The following is an 18,728-nucleotide window of genomic DNA, read 5'->3' on the forward strand; positions in this document are numbered from 1 at the left end:
TCACATCTCATATCATCAGTAAACCGCCGCGTTACCAAGGCAACGACTGATGCGTTTGCATTACATTCTAAAGAGCGGCTGCTGTCAAACCCACAGTGGAGAATGAAGCCGTAACCGCACCAGCTGACCCGGATCGGCACGGAATGGATCAGTTACAATGAGAACCGTTCGGCCCGACAGTGCAAAAGCGGCTAATGTCGTAAATACGAGTGGGAAGCTCTGGATTTTCTATAAACCCTTATCTTATCTTTTTGCCACATATAACAACAATCATTATCTATAAGCATAGCAATTATTATTCAATAAGAGACAATAAAGAACTAAATGAAAGTTTGAAAGTTTATTGAATTAACTAAAATTATACATTTATAACTATACAAATAATTACATACTGCATTCAGTACAACACCATTATTTGATCAGATCTTTGAAAATAAGCCGTCGTGCTAAATCGTGTTTAATAGACAGCATGACCAGACCATTTAGTCTTTCCTGAGACAGTGTTCACTACAACATTGACAGGATCATTGAATCAGTGATTTGAACTCGGTAAACCAAATCAGTTCTGTTCATGACTGAATCATCTAGACTGGTTTATTAACGGGTTTCTCCTATTCACTGCAATGAACCGACTCAAATGATTCATTGACGAATCGCACATCATTACAAATGTACACCTATGACTAGAACGAAATCGTGAATTTTGATCGATTCCTCACAGAAATTGGCTCCAAGGTTTCAGAAAGCCTAAATATATACATCACTGGACTAGTTTTAGTGTCGCTTGGTGATTTTCCGTTTCCGCACTGTGTCGTTTCTGAATAACCCGCGAACGAACACACACACTTGGTACACACTATAATGAATACCCGTTCTTTATAGCGTGCTTCCTAAAAGATTATTTTACGGAGTAAATGGGTCAATGACGTGGCGTGTCAATTCTGGTGTCCAAAGCATATTCATAATATTAAAAATGTATACATTTTTAAATGCACTTCATAAGTGACTCAACTTCCCCCTCTTTAATTACTTATGTGAGAATTTATTATAAATAATTAATCTTTAAGGAACTATTGAGCTCAAAAGTCCTAAAATGTCATTCCGGGTAACTGTCCCAGCTTAAAATCTGAATACAAAAATACAACAAAAATGTAAAAAATATAAATAAAAGTATTTAAAATCTACTTGGGCATAATTGTATTGATGTTTTCAACAATACCTACAAATATAGTGGTAATACTAAGCTTATTTAAATTTTTATGACAGAAAGACTTTTGTCTCCAAATTGTGATTTCGCTAATGTCAGTCCTGGATAACAGACATCAATGACCATTTTATACCATAATGCATTTTGGTATGTCATGTGACATAATATTGTATCAAAAAGAAGACCCTGAAGAAGCACCATAACATGTGCAAAGGTCAGGAAGCGTCTCTTAAAATGTTGATATTTTGACCTTTTCAGTCACTGGTCCACTTTGTAGCAATATCATGTGTCCTTTTGGATAACACTGATAAAACATTCATAATGTTTTTATATTAAAAAACTATCTACTTGATCTAAAAGATTACCTTAAGCGATGATAGCTAAATTGTAGTTTTCCATAGGTGGTTAAGTTAGTGCCTGATTATAAAGAAAAATATTTGTTTTGTCATTCCTGTATAACAACATATCATTCTTGGATAACAAAAAAACTCTGTTAGCCAGGACATGTCATCCGTTATCCAGAATGACATATGCATAAAAATCTAGTTTTTAATTAACATTTGTAAACTTTTAGGCATGGTTATTATAGTTATATTATTAAAATTAACATTATTTACATAATTGTATGTTTTTTGTCATATTTTTGCTGTCATTCAACTTGATTTCATATGATTCAATGAGTCACATGGGTCTTTATCATTGAATTGAATTTTGTAATGTTAATGGTCAACTCATGAATAATGTAATCAAATTTATTAATTATCAACATTTTATTAAAGCTTTAGTATAACTTCTGGTGTTTTAAGGTCAATTCTGTCCTGCCAGATGCCTCTGTCTAATAAAGAGAGGCAGAGACGGTTCAGAGCCAGGATAAACGCAGATGCAGAAGCTAGGGCTGAGTATCTTGGACAAAAGAGAGCAATGTATTCTAGTGTTGACTCAGTGGAGTGATAATGTATCAGTAACAAGCAAACTTGAAATATTAATTGAAATAGGTTCACACTCCTATAAACATTCCTATAATCTAAACGCGTAATATGCATGTACACACCATCAGCGTTCTCACAGGTTCGCGTTTTTAAAGTTTGCGCAGAAAGAACTTAACGGTTTTCTGTTAGAACGGTGTCGTGTTAGCGGCCCTTAAGTTAATAACTTATGATCGTTGCAACGGAAGTGAATCAATCAAAACTAACTTTAGCTGGACAATAACTTTATTCTAGAGCTGCTGTAAAGCCAAAACAATCTCTGTTACTGTAATTTCCTATTATCACTGTAAAGCTGCTTTGGAACAATCTACATTGTTAAAGCGCTGTATAAATGAAGATGACTTGACTTGACTCATTTGCAATAAGCCTCAGGGCCCTGTCTTGCACCCAGTGCAATTGACTTTGTACACCGACGCAGACGCACGTCGGTAAATTAGGGAATGAACTTGCGCTCCCGGGGGGGGGTTCAGCGAAGAGAGGAGGCGTGCACAGACCAGGAGAAACCTCGTCTAAAGTCAGTGGCGCATGTTATTCAGATGCTATTTTAAGGGCGCATGCTTGGCCATAATGTAGCGTGAGCACAACGCACACACACTTTGATTCTCTCATCTACACACAGACGCTAGCAGTTCACATTTTTGCAAACCATACATTATTACAAGCAAAAATATTCCACATGAGGGAAATCATTGTTGTGTTCATAGATGTGAAAAAATAGGCATAAATCCAGCTTACACATTTACCCAAATTATGATACGCCTGTTTAAGCGAAGCTAATCTGGGTCTGTTTCTCCATCCCCAATGTCACTTCTCTGTGTTTTACGGCCCTGACGAGAACGCCGGTCTCCTCGGCTGTGAACCGCTCCTGCAAATCCGCCGTTATAATAGCAATCCGCCATGGAACAAGCGCGCCTGCTCTTAAAGGGAATGTGAGATGTCGCTCTGATTGGTTTATTTCACGTTACGCCCAAACCACACCTATGAGTAATGAAGCTACTTCAGACCAACACATTTTAGATTTGCGTCGGGATCCGCAAGATCCGCCCACAAAGTTACTACGCGTTTGATACTTGCGTTTCAGATCGTTAAAATGGGCCCTAAATGTTTAAGCTGTTTAATCCTGAAAAATATTGCAGAATGTCCTTCCGGCTAACAATGACACGGGCAATTATTTTAACCCATATTTGTGTGTTAGATTACACAACTCAGTTTTTTGTTGAGTTAATGATAAAACAAGTTTTATTTACTTTATTGGAAAACATTTTTAAACATTTTCCAGGTTTTTTTTATTTATTTGGTTCTGAATTTTGAGTTATCAGCAGCCAAAAATGAGCCCATGTCTATATGAAATCTCAAATTGATTATATTAATTGTGATTAAAATGTAGTTTTCCGAGCACTAATTGTTTGTTGAGCTCCAAATATGGAGATCAGTACATTTGTATATGCCAACAATGGTAGAAATGTAGTTAATTTAAAAATTCATTACGTTACCCAGGAATGACATTTTAATTCTACCAAAAAGACTCAGAAGGATTCTCGAATGACAGAATTTATTTTATGAAAGGATTATACAGACAAAGTAGATGCCCGACAAGCTCCGTCTCAGAGTTCTTTGGCGTAGGCCCCGTCCTCCGTCCGGGTCTGAAAGTTAGCTTGTAGGTCCTGCCTGATGATAGAGGCAGGGGCGGAGCCTACCCCCCCCCGACGAGTGGACGGGCGCCATTCTGGTGGTGGTGGGGAGGATGGGGGAAAACTTTACTACGACACCTGCAGGCAATAAAATGGAACGGTAAGATCAGTCTTTTATATTTGATGTCAGGCTGTGATTGGAAGCGTGGAATTGTAAATTAATGACGTGGCAGAGAAGTCTTTCCGGTAGAACTTTCGCTTACGCTTTCATTTCTACCAAAAAGACTCAGAAGGATTCTCGAATGACAGAATTTATTTTATGAAAGGATTATACAGACAAAGTAGATGCCCGACAAGCTCCGTCTCAGAGTTCTTTGGCGTAGGCCCCGTCCTCCGTCCGGGTCTGAAAGTTAGCTTGTAGGTCCTGCCTGATGATAGAGGCAGGGGCGGAGCCTACCCCCAAAAAGTAAGGAATATGAGATGAATTCCGTACATACCTATAAGGATTCTGAAAAGCATGCAGGAGAATTAGTAAAAATAGGAAAGACAATTTAGACGACTTCTTTATTGCTTATCTAAAGTGAGTATCCGTATGTGAGAGACTGAAATTACGAGATATACTGAGATAAAGATAATTGATTAGAAACTTAAACAAGATCGAGTGTGGGAATGTCACTATATATGTGAACTGAGCTTATCTTTTAAACATGAACAAGCCACGTCTGGCCGCGAAACTTGAGGTGGAGATTTTAAACGAAGCCTCGATAGGCTGAGATTTTAAGATGCATACATCCGGGGTTTGAAGATAGAGAGAAGATAAAATATAAATAAGAACAAAATGAAATAGCATATGCATCAGTCCCCGTCTTTCTTAAAATTAGGACCGCAATTGACCTTATATTTATAAATAAGGCTGTCGCACGGCGACTTTTCCTAGTAGCCACGATAGGCTGAGATAACATATTGGGATGATGGCAATTGGGATGATGGCAATCAGGGAAGCTACGATGTGCGTTAATGTAAAAGCCGCGATTGGCCATGAATATTTGACTTTGAAGTACAATCATAAAGCTCGTTCAATAGTGATGCCACGATAGGCTAATGCCTCGATAGGCTGATGCCTCGATAGGCTGAGTTCAAGCGTCAGAACCAAGATTAAATGTAATTTGCATTAATGAAATAGGCCACGATTGGCCGTAAAAATGGCTGTGATCGTAGGGTTTCAGAAGTCACGATAGGCTTAGACATATTGCAGCTATCAAAAATGAAAGTCAAGATAGACATAAGCGAGCAGGGATACGAATAACCTTGAAGCGTTAAATATGGTATTTTCATCAAAGCTATTCTACATTAATCAGCTATGGGCTGAGTTGACGTAAAGATCGAAATAAAGCAAGAAAGCCACGATTGACTGCGATGATCATGAAAGCTTGTTCAATAGTGATGCCTCGATAGGCTGATGCCTCGATAGGCTGATGCCTCGATAGGCTGAGTTCATGCATCAGAACCGAGATTAGTCGAAAGCTTCGATAGCATTAATATAATAGGCTACGTTTAGCCATAAAACAATGACAGTGATCATAAAATAGGTTTGTGATTGACCATATATCTATAAATGATGAGGGCTGTTGCCAGGGCGACTTTTCGAGGAGCCACGAGAGGCAGAGATAAGACATTGAGATGATAACATTCAGGAAAGCTACGATTTGCGTTTATGAATGAAGGCCGCGATCAGCATGAAATATTTGGCTTTAGGGTACGATCATGAAAGCTTGTTCAATAGTGATGCCTCGCTAGTCTGATGCCTCTCTAGGCTGAGTACATGCATCAGAACCGAGATTAGTCGGAAGCTTTGATAGCATTAATATAATAGGCTACGTTTAGCCATGAAACAATACCAGTGATCGTAAAATAGGCCCATGATTGACCTTACATTTATAATGATAAAGGCTGAAGCCAGGGCGACTTTTCCGAGGAGCCACGATAGGCAGAGATATGACATTAAGATGATTACAATCAGGAAAGCTACGATATGCGTTTATGAACTAAGGTTGCGATCGACCATGAAATATTTGCCTTTAGAGTACAATCATGAAAGCTCATACAAGTGATGCCTCGATAGGCAGAGTTCATGCGTCGAAAACAAAATTAAGTCGAAAGCTTCAATAGCATTAATGAAATAGGCCACGATTGGCCATAAAAAAAATGGCAGTAATCATAGAATTTCAGAAGCCGCGATAGGCTTAGAATTATTGCAGCTATCAGAAACGAAAGTCAAGTCAAGTATATTTGTATAGCGCTTTTCACAATACAGATTGTATCAAAGCAGCTTCACAGTATTAAATTAAAATAATACAACTAGGTTTGTTTCTAGAGGAATTTATAGATTGATAAAATTTAATTAAATATCCCCAAAATATCCCCAACTGAGCGAGCCAAAGGCTTGCCAAAGCCAAGGAAAGAAAGCAAGCCAAAGAAAGCCAAAGAAAGAAAGCAAGCAAAAGAAAGTCACGATAGACATAAGCAAGCAGGGATACGAATAACCTTGGAGCGTTGTTATTATGGTATTTTCACAAAGCTTTGCTTCATTAATCAATTATGGGCTGAGTTGACGGTAAAGAACGAGATAAAGAAATTGACTGCGTGTATAACTAAACAGATTTAGCAGCGAAAAGCAGACGTATGATAGATGTATGGATCGTTAACCACCACCAGGAGCTAGCGAAGAAAATTACCTCGATTATGGGTTGAGAGGGCTTGTTGAGCATTTAGTAGGCTACAATCTGAATATGAAAATAGGAAGAGTAGAGACCACTACGGATGGGAAGTCATAAAAGAAGGGTTAAATGGATTTAACTTTTCTGTAATGTTGCGGTTAAAGCATAAACAACATCTGCAAAGTTACAACGCACAAACTCAAGCATGGAAGACTTAATTTAAAGAGAATGCTTTTTAAGGACTGCAACAACGCTGAGAGGGACTGCGCGGCACTCCCTCTGGATTAGTGGCATCACAAACCCCAAAGTCACATAAATCCAGCTCCCGAAATATGATCTATAGCATATCAAGACAGAATGAGCCAATTAATGACTTGAAGACAACCACATAATTCATCAACCAACCATCCGGAAATGGGGTCTACATTTTGACGCTTCTTGAGTCTCTCCATCCTTGTCCAACTCGGGTTTGAACAAAGCTAAAAGTTTTGAAATGGTCTGTGAGAGGTAATCGAAGCTACAAAACGAGCTGTTGAAACTTCAGCCCTGTGCCGGGAGCAGCAGCCCGACTGCATCCAAAGGGGCAGACAAAAACTATGCGCTTTACTCACCCTCAATGACAATTCCAGCATAGTATATGAAAATATATTTACGACATTCCAAGCCAAACCCCTAACACACCATGGGGACACTGGAGACCCACCACACATTTCGTAATTGTAGACGAGGAAGGAACAACAGGCCGTGATCAGGATGGGAAATAAAGAAATCTGAAAAGAAAAGCGAAACATTATAAACAAATACTGCAGAAATATAAGCTTTTAAGGTGTAGGGAGCCACGCCTTCAGTGATATACAGTCTATCTGGATTGAGCAGAGCGACTAATTTACATGATCACTGTTAGAGGAGGGCAGGATGATGGATAAGGGTTGCTGAAGGGCAGAGCCACCTGAAGACTAAAGTGCGTAGCTATAGCAATGCAGTTTTTCAGGAATGTGCTCACGCGACCTTAATCATGAAATTGGAGACTACTGATTGCCAGATAAACGTCTCAAGAATAGCATGATCATCTAACAAGATCTGCCTTAGTGATGGAACCTAGCTTCGTTAGCACATACAACATAAGTTTTGCCACCACTTCGAACCCAAAAGGATGTTAGCAGCCGCTATAGGATAATTTCTGTGAAGCGTGATTTTTATTTTTTATTTTTTATTATTATTATTATTATGATTATTATTATATATATATAAAAAACTACTAAATCTTAATCTTATTAATCTTAGTACAATACTTACCTGAAGTAAGGTGACGGCATACCGATAAGATACAACCTCAATCATGCTTGATATTCTGTTGTTAACTTTTGAGCGTAGAATCTATTTCTCAGCTGCACGGCGAACACCTGACATTACTCTCGAGTTGATCTTGTAGAAATGAAGTTTATTCACGGCCGAGAGATCGCTGGCCATGCAACCAAGTAAGTCCCTTGAGTAGAAAAATATGTGAACATTTAAATCATACAGATGAGTAAATATAATGTCACTCGAGTCTTCTTGACTGTGATTTGTCTGGTGATTGGTTTGAATTATATAATCTAAACTTATAACTGTTAGTTCTACTGTGTGAAGCACATTTTGGCAAAGTCTGTGACCTTTGACCTGAGCATCCTTAGTCTGCCTTGTACATTTAATATCGAATACCCATTACATAAATATTTCTAAGACACATATTGGTGGATTAAAGTAGCCGCCAAGAACATTTGTGTTACAGTGATTGTACCATATTTCTGTTACTGAAGAACTTAGATGTAAGTATAAAAAGATCTTGATGATATGAAGAAGAAAAAAAAAAAATAATAATAATAATAATAATAAATATATGGAGTGTGGAACGGTTTATAGAGAATTATCAGCACTGTAAATTTATCATTTACTTCCTTTGTATTGTATACTCCTGCTACATATACCCATATAAGCCCTACATATACCCTTCATAACCATGTCTACTACGGCAAACGCATAACATCCAACGACCAACTTGCTTCCTTTAAGGTCAGCTTCTTACTTTATGATATGGTCATATTTACATGTATCATTTACAATTTTTTTTTTTTTTTTTTTTGTAAAGTTATAATTTAACGGTATTAATTGCTGTTGTTTTATGTTTGAAAAATAGATAGTTATATTACAGAAAACGAGCTGAGATATAGGCCTACGTAAAATATATGCCCCCTTTGATTGGTCGAAGTCTGTATAAATCGAGATCTTCCCGGCGGTCGGGAAGTGAATGACAAAAACATCTCCGTAAATGCCGAAACAATAACGAATTCAGAGAAGGGCGTAAAACAAGTTGAATAGGTAGGCTACTGCTCCTTTAAGATGGAAGGCACTCTCACAATGGTGAGTGAGCAGATGAGGAGCGCGAGCTGTAATATATGGCATAACATATAAAGCCGATTTAATATCTTAGTTGCACTTATTTTGTTTTAATTCTATTCAGTAACCCAGTTGTTAGTTTTTTGCAACTGCCCATGAGTGCGTGGGATCGACGACTCTGAAAATAGATTACCACTGCGCTGTGGGATATCAGTTACGTGAATCTTTGTATACACTTGCTACAATCATTTCAGCGAGCTATCCGGCCCCGTTTAAAAAGCGTTACAATGTTGCGTTGCAGACTGCAGTATGTATCGGCAGTTTTTATTTTTATTTTTTTAAACAGTAGAGTAGCAAGTTAATATACTTACCTGAATGAAGTTTATTCATAGTAAAAAAGGGACATGTAAGCAGTGGCCGCTGGAAACGCGTACCTACGTAAAAGCCTTGAAAGTGGAACTTGAACTTGAAAGAAACGCTGTATGGAGATCGACTCTCATGAGATTTAAAGCTGCCACAGTCACACGCTTGTTTCTTACACGAGTGTGTCGCACTCGTGCATCGCGAAAGTTGCTAAGATCAAATCGACGATGTGACTTTTGTTGTTATGTTTGGAATCGAAACGCGAGTAAGTGAACGCCGGCGTCTGTTTCTGCGAACTGAAAGGAAGCGTAAATGGCAGCTAAAACTTTACTACGACACCTGCAGGCAATAAAATGGAACGGTAAGATCAGTCTTTTATATTTGATGTCAGGCTGTGATTGGAAGCGTGGAATTGTAAATTAATGACGTGGCAGAGAAGTCTTTCCGGTAGAACTTTCGCTTACGCTTTCATTGGGGAAAAAAATCTGATTCACCAAAAAAAATGATTAATTACATTCTAGAAATGTGTAAATACCATTGCATTACATACACAACACTCTAATAAGTATAGAAAGTCTTACAATTTTAATTTTTTACCAATTTTATTTTTCTTCACATTTTAAATCCTTATCCGTCATTCACCCAAATACCAAAATCATCCAGGAAATTATGGAGTTCTGCTGGAACTTTACAATCGTCCTAATCCTCCCCTGCTAACACACACACACACACACACACACACACACACACACACACAAATGTTCCTCAAAATGCTTACAAATACATTAATCACACACACATGCTCCTTAAAATGTTTACAAATACATTAATCACACACACAGACACACACACACACACACAAATGTTCCTCAAAATGCTTACAAATACATTAATCACACACACATGCTCCTTAAAATGTTTACAAATACATTAATCACACACACAGACACACACACACACGTTCCTTAAAATGTTTACAAATACATTAATCACACACACAGACACACACACACACACAAATGTTCCTCAAAATGCTTACAAATACATTAATCACACACACACACACACACACACACACACACACACACACATTCCTTAAAATGTTTACAAATACATTAATCACACACACACACACGCACGTTCCTTAAAATGTTTACAAATACATTAAGCATTAAATCACATTCACACACACGTTGGATTTCCATGTTTTATGGGGATTTTCCGTAGAAATAATGATTTTTATACTGTACAAACTGTATATTGAGTCCCCTAATCCTAATTGTTTTAATTTAACAACTTGTTTCTAATGAATATTTGTATATATTTCATATTGACAGCATTATGTTATTTATTTTTTAAGTGTCGTGTTTATCTCTGGATATAGGCTTAATGTGTGTCATTGTTCTCTACAGGTTGAGGGATTGTGGTGTCACAGATGAAGGTTGTGCTGCTCTGGCTTCAGCTCTGAGATCAAACCCCTCACACCTGAGAACACTGAATCTGTCTAAGAATAAACTAGGAGACTCAGGAGTGAAGCTGTTTTCTGCTGGACTGGCGAATCCTCACTGTAAACTGGAGATACTGTGGTAAGATCATCTCTACCATAAAGACTCGGAGTGAATAAGTATTAATAAGTATTAGTATTAATATGTACAGTAGATAGTGTATACACTATATCTTTGGTGTAAGCCCCATCCGGTGGTTCAGAGACAGACTCCAGCTTGAGCCGTCAGATCCTGCCGGCTGTAGAAGGCAGCGGTGAGGAGTCTCCCTGAAGAGGAACATTTACATCTTACTATATTATTAAAACTAACAGTTAAATAAACTGGACGAACTACAAACCAGACAACAGATGCAGGATACAGTGAAGAGGGTTTTTTAAATTACAAATGTTTGCTGTAAATCAACTTGCCTTGTAATGCTTGTGCAAACTGACCCTTGTAAAAGCTTGAGCATCGCCTCAAAATGTGTGTGTGCAGCTGAAAAGAGGGAAGTGGTGTGTGTTTCACCTGAACCAGGGCTGTCACCATATCAGATTTATCACTACATGATTATCATGGCCAAAATAACACACAATAACAATATATCACCATATCTATGGACATCTTGATAATAATAATAATAATGCTATCAGTCAAATTCATCTTTACTTTGTTTATTTTTGTGTTGTTTTTGAAAAAGAAGAATCACTCCATCACACACAAAAGGAACAATTACACTTAATGCGACCGGTCTGAAATAATGGCAACACTTTATCACAAGTATACAGTAACACAGCGCTTATAAATCATTTTAAACTATTAGTTTATAGTTAATGAATAGTATATAATAATATATAAGCTGTAGTTAATATATTAAGAGACTATATACAAATAGCAAATTCTTGGTTCACTGTCACTGTAATTAACCAAGTATTATTGTTTAATTAGCTCTTATGTAAAGAGTTAGATAATGCTTTGTTAACAACGTATTAACCATAAATAGTTCTCACTCTAGATTAGGTCACGGAGAATCAGAAAATGTCATTAAGTGCTTTAATACAGCCTTTATTGGACATTAATTACATTAATATTAAGAGTTCCTTAAAATGCTTACATTAAGCACACACACACAGACACACACACACACACACTCTCTCTCTCTCTCTCTCTCTCACTCACTCACTCACTCACTCACACACACACACACACACACACACACACACTAGGGCTGGATACGATATGTACTGCAATTTTTAAGAATTGTGTTTCTACAATGCGATTTGATATTGCAATGTATTTCTTCTTTTTTACACTAGACTATGGGTAAAAGTTAAATCATACTCTTATACAGACTGTACATGATGTATAAGATGAGTCATATTTACAAATTCAATTCATCACATCTTTCTGAGTTTTATTTCAGAAGCATCATACAGTGCTACATTCTCTTGATTAAATAATTCAATTACAAATACATGTTTTAACAGTCAGTTGTCGCCACCTAGTGGCGGAATAATGTAATCGATAAATGCGTTATTTTAGGCGCCAAGTTTCTATCAAAGGCTGATTTACTCTATTTTGATCGCTATCTTAGACATCGATGTTTATATTTGAACTTTAAACTTTTATCCCAGTACTTCTATGATAATTTGAACTATTGTATCACAGAAATAATGATACTATTATGAGGTTTTAAAGACCTTTTGTGAAGCTGTTTCATGACAACTCTCTCTGGGTCAGCGGCAGCGCCAACACAGATTTGAATGTTGCGACATGATTTTGTCAAAGGTTTAATAGACAAATTGAAAGATCGTGTGGGTGTTTGAATGGAGATCACAGTATTTTAAAGATGAATCGTGCAGCTCTACTGTCTTATCTCTCTCTCAGCATATGAGTAGCGCGAGGGCTTTTCAGTGCTTTCAGTCTCACGTCTCTTCCGCGCGTCCACTTGAAAGGGATATTACGTCACTCAACACTCATATGGTGATTTCATGTCATCTCGTAAAGATTGTATTTACGAGTTGAACGCACATGAACGCCTCCACAATAGTCGCTTTTCCTCCGTCGGGCCGAACGGTTCTTATAATGGTAATGAATCCTCAGCCGAACCGTGCTGGTAGAATCCGTGAAGTAAATGTGGCCTTTGGGAGTATACCAATATAGTCTACCCCAAAATATGGTCTAACTACGCCACTCCCATTTATTGGACTGGGATGGGAGACCCAACTAATACCCCAGAATAAAGATACACCCCATGCTAATAATATTCAAATGAATGAAACAATTGAAGGCTGATGTAGCAAAAGCAATAAACATTATTTATTTGTAATCTTCAATCAGAGTAGTTAAAATACTTGCTTTGAATAAAAAAAAACAACCATTAATGACAATAATACATCAGAGGCAGTTACATGAATTCTCGTAGACAAATATTCATATGAAAACTACACTAAAGTTGGGCCGGACCGCAGTGCTCAATGTAGACCGGGATCCACGTTTAATTTCACCATGAGTATAAAGCTCCAAAAGGGTTCAGCACACCAAAAAAAACAGCAACCAAGGTTACACTGCATCAACCATAAAGTGCTTTGTTAGTACACACCAATTCTAATCACACCACACGGGTGGTCACCTTGATACATTGAGTATTGAGCCCTGCCCACTAACTACGAGAACTCAAGCACTGCCCACTTCGTTTGAACAAGTAAAGTGCAGAAAATACTACTACAATCAGCTGTATAGGAGGCTATCCAAATTGCACATATCACTAGCACTCCCCCGTCCCAATCGTTAATATTGCACACTGCCCAATTACAACAATTTGTCTCAATGGTAAGATATCAATAATCAGAAAACATGACCTTAATCATATAAATTCACAGACATGATATAACTAAATAATAAAAACATACAAAAGTTTCATACATGAGAAAACAGTGGCTGGATGTCCAAACAGAGTACACAAACTGCAAAAACCTAAAAACAGAAACACACTTATTTATTTATCCCCATAACCCATGCACCCTACTGATGATATACATTGTAAGCACTTGTAAACCTTCGAACACTCACGAGAGACTGCGTTCATTCACAAAAGGCTCCTAATGATCCTGTGTGCACTGAAGCACACAAACGCCGGAGCGCGCACAAACCAACGCGCACGGATGAAGAAACGCACGGGACCTGGTATAACAGCAGGCCACACATGAAACAAACATGAGTCTTTGCAAGGCCAAAGTCCAACAATTAATTGGATATCAGGCTAACAGATACCTACTTTGGGCTAGGCCACCCGCACCAACACACGGCAGCAATTATGCAAACGCCCTGTAACACCAGCACAGTCTGTTAAAAAAAACCCATGGGATATAAATATACTCAGCGCGTAAAGCAGGGGACCATCTCAATGCCTTATTGGCTATACGCACCTGGCCACGAGAGAGAGAGAATTCCCGACAAATATCAAACTTGGTTCTGTTTACCCGCCCATTCTACAAAATAAACCACAATAAAAATCACACCACAGCATCCCACGACACACATCAAAACCACACTCTTTAAGGGAAGCATACTTACCGGCGTTAAACTCGGAAACGCTTCCACAATTGATTTACTGGTGACTGCACATGCACACACACACTTCAACACGCGGGACGCCAACACCTGGCTGCCTATGCTCATATACCGTAAAACTTCAAATAATAGCCCGGGCTTCTGTTTACCCAAATCGCCGAACTGCACCGGCTTGTATTTGAGACAGGCGTCTATAAGAGACAGGCCTTTAATTTAGTGTTGAGATGTTCAAGCATGACAGTAGGAGGTTACCACATCATATTACGTTTTATTTATAATTAATTTGAATGTGTTTAACAAATCATTTAATGTAAGAAATGTCTTTGGCTATTAGCAGCATAAAAAAAAAAAAAAAACGAAACGATATGTGACAGCAATGGGCAGAACAATATAAATTACCGCTAAACGAATGTGTTTAACAAATCATTTAGTGTAAGAAATGTCTTAGATTATTGGCAGCATGAAAAAAGAAACGATGTGACAGCAATGGGCAGAACAATATTATAAGTTACCGCTAAAATCCATCGAGCATATGAACTTGTTGCCCGAAACACATCAACAAGAAAGAATGAAGGCTACCCTGTAAAACAACTGCATTCATGTGATAGAAAATTACTCTATTCATCACTATCATCATACCCGCGATCCTCAATTACAAGTTCATTAGCGAATTCCTCATCCACGTCGCTCTCCTCCACTTCTCCCTCTCCAGCCTCCGCTAACTCCGCCTGCCTTGCTTGCACTAACAGCTCCCGCCCAGATGCGCACGGCTCTCCCTCTTTGAAACAATGGATTAGGTGATCCTCACTTCCATCGGAAGCTACTGTCAGGCCACATACCTAAGGATAACATCCCGAAGTTAATGAAATCTATTATCTCCTCTTTCTCCCTCGCACACACACACACACACGCGCGCGCGCGCAAGCATACCTTAAAGGAATTTTTCAGCCGCTCCATATCCAGCTTTTCCCACGCTTGAAGTACCCAGGAAACCAACAAGCGACGAGCTGGGGCCCTCATATTTCCTCCAGCTGTGTACTCTTTGTCCACATCCCCTGCCATCCAGTTGTCATAGGACTCGTGCAGGCTGGCTTTGAATGGTTGGTTCCATACGACGTCAGGGGCCTGTATGTACTTTGTACAGCCACCGGGTATCACAGCCGTGGTTATGTTGTAGCCCCTTTTGAGCTCAGCTTTGGTCGCTGCGCTGATATGACAGCGATATGAATCCCAGGCTAGGAGACGAGGGGCGAAGTTGAGCTTTCCCACAACTCTCTGAAGCCAGTCTGCAGTCAGCTCCTCATTCATCCATCCATTTTTGGACGTGGCCACCACCACCCCACTGATATTTTGCATTAATTTCACCTCCTTGATCCCCCCTTTGAAGACAATGTAAGGTTTCAATTTGGTCCTGTCTGCTTTCGCAGCCAACACCACAGTTAAGTGGCTCTTCTCATGGCCTGTGGTTTTCAGTGGAACACTGCGCGCACCTCTTGCATCCACCGTTGTAGAGCCCACCATATCAAACCACACCGCTGTTTCGTCCATGGCTATAATGTTTTTCGGCTGTATTTTCTTTGCCTTAATAATCCGCGTTGTATATGTGACAAAATTCACCAGTTTCTCAGTGAAGTGCTTGGCGACTTTCTGGGCCACAGTTGTGCGTCTTCTGACTGAAAAGTCGTTGCGCTTCAGGAATTTGTCCAGCCAGCCAGCGCTCGCAGTAAAACTCTCCTCATCCCTGCCGTCACTCACTGTTGCATACACTTCTTTTGCCTTGGCCCTGATCATTTTACGTGAGACTCTGAGATGCTTTGCCCGCATACTGTGGATCCACTCACACACGCTCACCTCCAGCTCTTCACTGGCCTTCTTCCTCCCTCCACCTCGCAGTCTGGCCCTTTTGTCGTCTTCCTCGGACAGACGTTGCAGTTCAGCTTTATTTTTACGCCATTCTCGCACTCTCTTTGGATCAACCGAGAAATGTCTTGCCGCTGCTTCTCCCGAATTTTGTTCGGCAAATTTGACAACTGTCAGCTTAAATGTCAAATCATACTTTTTTCTTTTTGTCTCCATGGTGGTATTGAGAGAATAAAGAAAAACTGAAGACTAAAAGAAAGTTCGTTAACCTGTTTGTTATGTTGCCATAGTGATGAGTCGTTCATGAACTGTTGTGTCTGTCACGTGAAATCTAATCAAAACATAGAACAACATAGAACATAGAACACTCTATTTGAGACCGGCCTTTATTTACCCAAACCTGTCGTCACACCAGGCGTTTAAAAGAAACAGGCGTCTATTTGGGACTCGGCTATTATTTGAAGTTTTACGGTAATCGCGGTTCCACTCCCCTCCGTTTCCTGTCCAAGCGGCCGACAAAACACAAAAACCCGCCCTTATGGACACCTCTACATTTAAGCCCTTGCTACTCGCTCCTGGGTCCTAAAGTCCCAATGGCTACATAAAGTCGCCAGGATTGGTCACTTGTCTGTTGCCTGGCTGCCAGTTTCTCTGTAGCTGGTTAAGTATATTAAGTATATTAAGTAAAGTCACTCTTTGAGTGAACTAAACAAAGCAATAATAAAATTAAAAGCAATAGCTGATCATTCTCCATAACGCGATCGCTATTCACATCTCATATCATCAGTAAACCGCCGCGTTACCAAGGCAACGACTGATGCGTTTGCATTACATTCTAAAGAGCGGCTGCTGTCAAACCCACAGTGGAGAATGAAGCCGTAACCGCACCAGCTGACCCGGATCGGCACGGAATGGATCAGTTACAATGAGAACCGTTCGGCCCGACAGTGCAAAAGCGGCTAATGTCGTAAATACGAGTGGGAAGCTCTGGATTTTCTATAAACCCTTATCTTATCTTTTTGCCACATATAACAACAATCATTATCTATAAGCATAGCAATTATTATTCAACAAGAGACAATAAAGAACTAAATGAAAGTTTGAAAGTTTATTAAATTAACTAAAATTATACATTTATAACTATACAAATAATTACATACTGCATTCAGTACAACACCATTATTTGATCAGATCTTTGAAAATAAGCCGTCGTGCTAAATCGTGTTTAATAGACAGCATGACCAGACCATTTAGTCTTTCCTGAGACAGTGTTCACTACAACATTGACAGGATCATTGAATCAGTGATTTGAACTCGGTAAAGCAAATCAGTTCTGTTCATGACTGAATCATCTAGACTGGTTTATTAACGGGTTTCTCCTATTCACTGCAATGAACCGACTCAAATGATTCATTGACGAATCGCACATCATTACAAATGTACACCTATGACTAGAACGAAATCGTGAATTTTGATCGATTCCTCACAGAAATTGGCTCCAAGGTTTCAGAAAGCCTAAATATATACATCACTGGACTAGTTTTAGTGTCGCTTGGTGATTTTCCGTTTCCGCACCGTGTCGTTTCTGAATAACCCGCGAACGAACACACACACTTGGCACACACTATAATGAATACCCGTTCTTTATAGCGTGCTTCCTAAAAGATTATTTTACGAAGTAAATGCCAAAATCATCCAGGAAATTATGGAGTTTTGCTGGACCTTTAGAATCGTCCCAATCCTCCCCTGCTAACACACACACACACACACACACACACACACACACACACACACACACACACACACACACACACACACACACACAAATGTTCCTCAAAATGCTTACAAATACATTAATCACACACACATACACACACACACACACACACACACACACACAATGCTCCTTAAAATGTTTACAAATACATTAAGCACACACACACACACACATTCACACGTTCCTTAAAATGTTTACAAATACATTAAGCACACACACACACACACACACACACATTCACATGTTCCTTAAAATGTTTACAAATACATTAAGCACACACACACACACACACACACACGCACGTTCCTTAAAATGTTTACAAATACATTAAGCATTAAATCACATTCACACACACGTTGGGTTTCCATGTTTTATGGGGATTTTCCGTAGAAATAATGATTTTTATACTGTACAAACTGTATATTGAGCCCCCTAATCCTAACTGTTTTAATTTAACAACTTGTTTCTAATGAATATTTGTATATATTTCATATTGACAGCATTATGTTATTTATTTTTTAAGTGTCGTGTTTATCTCTGGATATAGGCTTAATGTGTGTCATTGTTCTCTACAGGTTGAGGGATTGTGGTGTCACAGATGAAGGTTGTGCTGCTCTGGCTTCAGCTCTGAGATCAAACCCCTCACACCTGAGAGAACTGGATCTGTCTAAGAATAAACTAGGAGACTCAGGAGTGAAGCTGTTTTCTGCTGGACTGGCGAATCCTCACTGTAAACTGGAGATACTGTGGTAAGATC

The 18,728-nt window shown here is 39.0% G+C and overlaps 1 protein-coding gene across 3 annotated transcripts in view; it reads left to right on the forward strand.

Annotated features, from left to right (window-relative positions):
* The window catches only part of LOC311083995 (protein NLRC3-like), a 441,701-nt gene that overhangs the window by 174,660 nt on the left and 248,313 nt on the right, over positions 1-18,728 (forward strand). The window contains exons 9-10 of one of the 3 annotated variants that reach the window (XM_084115782.1): positions 10,693-10,866; positions 18,547-18,720. The exons of the other annotated variants lie outside the window; for them this stretch is intronic. Coding sequence (XP_083971908.1) covers positions 10,693-10,866; positions 18,547-18,720 — 348 coding nt within the window. The remainder of the gene's footprint in view (positions 1-10,692; positions 10,867-18,546; positions 18,721-18,728) is intronic. 3 annotated transcript variants of the gene reach the window in all.

Source organism: Abramis brama, assembly GCF_963993115.1.
Source record: "Abramis brama genome assembly, chromosome: 5".
NCBI classification, from domain to species: Eukaryota; Metazoa; Chordata; class Actinopteri; order Cypriniformes; family Leuciscidae; genus Abramis; species Abramis brama.